Source organism: Tupaia chinensis, unplaced genomic scaffold (assembly GCF_000334495.1).
Source record: "Tupaia chinensis unplaced genomic scaffold, TupChi_1.0 Scaffold000360_1, whole genome shotgun sequence".
Classification (NCBI taxonomy): Eukaryota; Metazoa; Chordata; class Mammalia; order Scandentia; family Tupaiidae; genus Tupaia; species Tupaia belangeri.
In genome coordinates this window covers 2,428,511-2,434,832 of record NW_006159856.1, presented here as the reverse complement: position 1 = coordinate 2,434,832, position 6,322 = coordinate 2,428,511, and the positions used below count along the sequence as shown (strand labels likewise).

Below are 6,322 nucleotides of genomic sequence, written 5' to 3'. Positions count from 1 at the left end.
CGCTGCAATCCCTTCTCCTTCATTCTCCTCTCGGGATCTTGGGCATGCACGCACACGCACCCGGTGTGAGTTTAAGCCACCGGGTCTGGGACTCGAACCGCAGTCGACTACATGGGAGTCCAGCAACATAGCCATTATGCTAACTGCTGGTCCCAAGAAATCTGTTTGCTTTTAAAAATGTAATTAAAGGGACCAGCAGATGGCATAATGGTTATGTCACTAGACTCCCACATAGTTGAATGTGGTTCGAGACCTGGACCGAGCGGCTTAAAACTCATGTCAGGCGGGTGTTACATGTGTGGCCAAGATCCTGAGAGGAGAATGGAGAAGGGATTATGGTGTGGCCATCCCCCTGGGGGATGATTTCTTGCTTTCTGTCTCTCTGTCTCTCCGGCAAGCATATGCACCCTATAGCAAAAATCTCTCTCTTTCTCTCAAAAAAAAAAAATGCAGTTAAATATATCCATCTTGGAACCAGCAGGTAATGTGGTGGTTAAGACACTGGATTCCTACATAGCCAACTGTGATTCAAGTACTGGACCTGGCAGCTTGCTTTCTCACTTTCTCTCTCTCTCTCTTTCTCTGGACAAATTTTTAAAAAATAATAAAAATAAACAAATAAAAAAATAATTTCAAAAAAATTCCATCTTTTCTTTTATGGTAGGTGCTTTTTGTGTCTTAAAATAATCTTACCCGGGACCAGCAGTTGGAGTAAGGGCTATGTCGCTGGACTCTCATGTAGTTGACCGCGGTACGAGTCCTGGACCTGGTGGCTTAAACTCATGCCGGGCGCGCGCGTGTGTGTGTGTGCCCAAAATTCCAAGAGGAGAATGGAGGAGAAGGGATTGTGGCATGGTCATCCCCCCTGGGAGGTGATTTCTCACCTTCTGTCTCTCTGTCTCTGTCTTTCTGGTGAGCGCATGTGCTCTATAGCAAAAACTTCTCCAAAATAAATAAATACAAATAATCTCACCCTATTTCAGAGTTTCATTAAAGGTTGTTGATTTTTACCTACATTGGTCATATATACATATTTTTAAAGTTTTTGCTAAAGGGCATGTGCAGTCATTGGAGAGATGGGGAGAGAGGGAAAATGAGAAATTCCTTCCCAGAGGGGTTGGCCATACTATAATTCCTTCTCCTCTCAGGATTTTGGGTATACACATACATACAACTGGTGTAATTTCAAGCTGTCAGGCCTAGGATTCAAACTATGTAAGATCCAGTGCCTTAACCTCCACATTATCTGCTGGCCCCAGTCCTAAAATTTTTAAAGTCATTACCTCTCAAATTTAGTTCTAAACTTACTGTGTGACTTGCTTTGGGACTATGTATAGTATAAGGTAGGAATAAAATATAATTTTCCAATTGTATGTATGTGTTTTGTTTTGTTTTTTGTTTTAATGAGAGAGAAAGAGGAGAGGGATATCTTTGATAGGGTCTCACCATGTCTCAATCTTCCTGCCCCCATCTCCCAGTTAGCTAGGACCACAGGAGCACACAACCACAAATGACTGACCAAGGCAGGGTTGGCAATAGAACCTGGGGCCCCCATGTGGTCTCCAGGCAGCCCACAACAGTGCGTCCTGCCTGCATCACCATGGCTGGGCCTATCTGTGATCCTTCAACCCAAGTATCCAAGCATGAATTATTGCCAAGTCCATCCTTCCTCTGCTGATCAGTAATGCCAACTCTTTTGTGAAGTATTTGATTTCAACATATGCAGATTTGGTTCTGGGCTTGATTCTGTCCCACTGGTCTACTTGCCTCTTTGCCCAAAGCACACTATATTAACTATCATTATTTTATATTAAGTTTGACTCTTGTAGGAAAAATTACCCTGCCTACTACTTCTTTAGGAGTATTATACCTGGCATTTTGGTCTTCACAAGCATGCCCTCAGGTTCCACATTAAAAATGTATTATATGGGGACCAGCAGATGGTGTAGTGGCTATATTGCTGGACTCCTGCATGGCCCACCACGGTTCAAGTTCCAGACCTTGTGGCTTGAGATTCAAGCCAGACAAGTGTGCATACATGCCCAAGAGCCCAAGAGGAGAACAGAGGAGAAGGGACTGTGGTGTGGCCATCCCCCTAATGGGTGATTTCTCATTTTCCTTCTCACTGTCTCTGTCTCTCTCTCTCAAGTGTGTGTACAAACCCTAAGGCAAAAACCTCTACAAAAAAAAATGCAGCCACCAGATGGTATGGTGGTTAAGCTGCTGGACTCCCATGTGGCTGACCATAGTTCAAGTCCCAGACCTGGTAGCTTGCTTTCTTACCTTCCCTGTGTCTCTCTCTGGTGAGCACATGTGTCTTATAGCAAACTTTAAAAATAATAATAGTAAATAAAATAAATATATATTTAAATGTTATTTGGGGCTAGCAGCTGGCGTCGTAGTTAAGGTACTAGACTTCCACATGACTGGCCACAATTCAAATCTGTCTCCAGCAACTGCATGTGCCCTATAGCAAAACTAACTAAAACAAGTATAAAATTTTCTTCCTCAAAGATTCTCAACCTCTAGTTCACAAGATGTAGAAAATATTTTTTACTAGGACCAGCAGTTAGTGAAATAGCTGTGTCATTGGACTCCCATGTAGTTGGCCGTGGTTTGAGTCTTGGACACAGTGGCTTAAACTCATGCCGGGCATGTGTGCATGCCTGATCCTGAGAGGAGAACAGAGGAGAAAGGACTGCAGCGTTGGCCATCCCCCGGGGCGGGATTTCTCCCTTTCTGTCTCTCTCCCTCTTTCTGGTGAGCGCAGGCACCCTATAGTAAAAAAAAAAAAAAAAGGAAATATTTTTTACTCAGTATTAAATCCCAGGCAGATCACTTGCAGAACAGTAAACATTCAATGTTTTCATTCTGCTAATTCTCAAACAATTAAAAGGGAAAAAAGCAATTTAAGCGATGCAAGCTTATTTAAATAGCATTTATAATAGGACTAGTGGCAAATAGCATTTTTAAACCCATAAAGAATGTGAAGTTGTTGCTACAATGAGGGATTACATCTCCTATTACAGCTGTAACATTTTCATGGCATTCATTTTTAGGCAACTATTTAGCATTAAATCTCCACTAAAGCATTCTGTCAAGTTTAATTAGTCAGAGACCAACAATTTTCCTGTAGCCACTGGGATGGGAACTAGCACTTGTGGTAGGCTAACTGGACCCACTGATGAAACATCAAAAGGCCCAGTAAGAGTGTATGGAACTGCAGTGTTGAAAGCTACATGGCCAACCACGGTTTAGATCCTGAAAACATGCTGAGTGTTCATGCCTAAGATATTGACAAGCTGGAGGAGACAGAAAAAGGGGATCACAGCACAATGAGACCCAGCTGATGGTGCCTATCTCACTTTCTTTCTCTCATGAAAAAAAATAAATAAGTTTACAGAAAGAAAAAAGAGCACCAGCAGGTGGTATGGAGGTTAAAGTAGCTGATCCCATATAGCCAACTAAGCAGTCTGAATACCGGACTAGTGATTTGAAAAACACAGTAGGCATGCATACCCAGAAATCCCAAGAGAAAAATGGAGGGGAAAGGATTGTAGGGTCTACATCCCCCTCCCAGGGGTGGTATGATTTCTCGCTTTCCCACTCTCTCTCTCTTTAAAAAAAAAAAAAGGAAAGAAACAACATTCATTTATTTTATTTTATTTGTAATTATTTTTTTAATTTGACCAGAGAGAGAAAGAGAAAGGGAAAGTGAAAGCAAGCCTCCAGGTCTGGGACTTGAACCATAGTTGCCCACATGGGAGTCTAGCACCTTTACTACCACATCACCTGCTGGCCCCCCTCTATCTTTCTCTGTCTCTCTCCAGAGAGCACATGTGCCCTACAGCATACTTAAAAATAAAAAGGCCCATGAGTTCTTGGTCATTATTTTACTGAAGTGATTTCAACTCATCGGGAACCAAAACAGAGGCTCCCCTTCATGGAGTTGATATTCCTGTGGGCAAAGACAGACAATAACAAGTATAAGTTGAAAATGGGATGGCTTCATGGCACAGTGGTAATGTGCTGTCCAGGGGAGGCCAGATCCTACATGGCAAGTGCAGCTCGAATCCCTTGGTGGTCTGCCTGAGACACATGGGGTACACACACGAGTGAGTGGCCAGGACCTGATAGGCTGGAAGACTAGATAGAGATCGCAGCAGGACCAGACCCAGTGGAGGGTGCTCTTTTTCTTTTTCTCTCACTTTTGTGTGCATACGCAGGTACTCTACCATGAATAAAGATGGGAACCAGCAGTTAGCGTAATGGCTATGTCGCTGGACTCCCACGTAGTCGACCGCGGTTCGTGTCCCGGACCCGGTGGCTTAAAACTCACACCGGGCATGTATGCGTGCGTGCCCAAGATCCCGAGAGGAGAATGGAGGAGAAGGGATTGCGGCGTGACCATACCCCCTGGGGGGTGATTTCTCGCTTTCTGTCTCTATGTCTCTCTCTGTCTGTCTGGTGAGCACACGCGCCCTACAGTGAAAATCTCTCAAAAAAAAAAATTATTTTAAATGTTGAGAATGAAGAAAAATAGCTATTTCTATCATGGGAGAATAAAGCAGGGGTAACATTCTGCCCACTATGAGAGTGTGCAGCATGTATGACTTTCAAAGAAGTTTTAAAAAACTATTAGTCTCATAATGTTTAAACCAAACTGGCTATGCTCAGATTATTATTATTATACTCTGTAGTCAAGAGTCAGAAGAAAGATGTTCTAAGATACTGAAATTCACCCTGGTTCTTCCTCCTCCTGAATGAAAACAGGTGGTGCCATGACTATAATATTCTATCATTCATTTACAACCCCATTTAATACTCACTGTGATATGATTGTAGATAAGCTGAGACCACCCAAAGAGATCTGCTAGTCTATAAAATGCTGCCAATTTACACCGCAATAACTTCTCTCCTTTGTCATATGCAATTGAATCAGACCCTCTGAGGTCATTCACAGGAGTCACCATACCAAGACCTGAAATAAAATACAAATATTAACATCTCTTATGGTTCTGAGATATTTATCCTCCACACCAGGACAAAAAATACATTTGAAAACCACAAAGACCAACTTATATAACATTAATACAATTAAATTAGAAATCAGTTCATAATAAGGTAGCCAAATCTGTGGGATGTAGAAAAGCATACTCAAGAGGAAGTTTACAGCACTGAGCATACATATTAGAAAAGAAGAAAATGTTTTAAGATTTTTTTCATACTGCCAAAGTGCGTGTGTGCTTGCTGGAAAGACAGAGGCAGGGGTAGGGAAAAGCATCCCTGAGTAGAGCATGGTAATGCCACAATCCTTTCTCCCCTATTTCTCCAACTCCTGTTAGGATTTTAGGCATGCATGTACATGTACCTGGCATGTTTCTCAAGCTGCCAGAGTCTGAGACGCAAACTGCAGTTAATCACATGGTATCCAGCTTCCCTTACCCATTAGACTAGGGGCCAATCTTTAAGATGTATTTAATTAAAGTAAAAGCTGGATCTTTGAAAATATTTATATAATAAATAAAATTAAAATAATAAAATACATAATAATAAAATAAACCACAAGCCAGACTTATTTACAAAAGAGAGGAGACAGAAATAACCAATATGGGAGCTGGTAGTTGGCATAGTGGTTAAGGTGCTGGACTCCTACATGGTCGACCACAGTTCAAGTCTCAGACCTGGTGGCTTACTCTCTCACTTTCTTTTTTTATCCCCTCTCTGTCTTCTCTTCATCAAATTAAAAATAATAACAAATAAAGTTAAATAAATAAATATTTTTAAAATATATAACCAATATGGGGGCCTGCAAGTGGCATGGTAGTTAAGGCAGCTGGATTTGCACATGGCTAACTGTGGTTCAAGTCCCAGACCTGGCAGCTTGTGTTCCCACTTTCCTTCTCTCTGTCTCTCTCTGGCCAACTTCAAAAAAATAAAATAATGACAATTAATAAATAAGTCTAAAAAAAAAGCTAATATGAAGAATATGCAAGAAGATATCACTACATACCATACAGACATTAAAAAGACAATGATATGAACAAGTATGCCAGCAAATCCTTTTTCTTTTCTTTTTTTTAATTTGCTACAGGGTGTGTTCACTGAGAGAGAGAAAAACGAGAAAGCACTCTATGGAGGGATGGCCACACTGGAATCACTTCTCCTCCATTCTCTTAGGATTTTGGGCACACACGCATGCCTATTGTGTTTTTATTTATTTTATTTATTTTTTTGGGGGGGAGAGATTTTTGCTATAGGGCATGTGCACTTGTCAGAAAGACAGAGAGAGACAGATAGAGAGAGAGAGTGAGAAATCACC

General features: G+C 41.5%; 1 protein-coding gene across 11 annotated transcripts in view; it reads right to left on the bottom strand.

Annotated features, from left to right (window-relative positions):
- Positions 1–6,322, bottom strand: part of ADD1 (adducin 1) — a 100,884-nt gene that overhangs the window by 24,800 nt on the left and 69,762 nt on the right. For all 11 annotated transcript variants that reach the window (XM_006152923.2, XM_006152926.2, XM_006152927.2 and 8 more), the window contains exon 4: positions 4,830–4,981. In XM_006152923.2, coding sequence (XP_006152985.1) covers positions 4,830–4,981 — 152 coding nt within the window. The remainder of the gene's footprint in view (positions 1–4,829; positions 4,982–6,322) is intronic.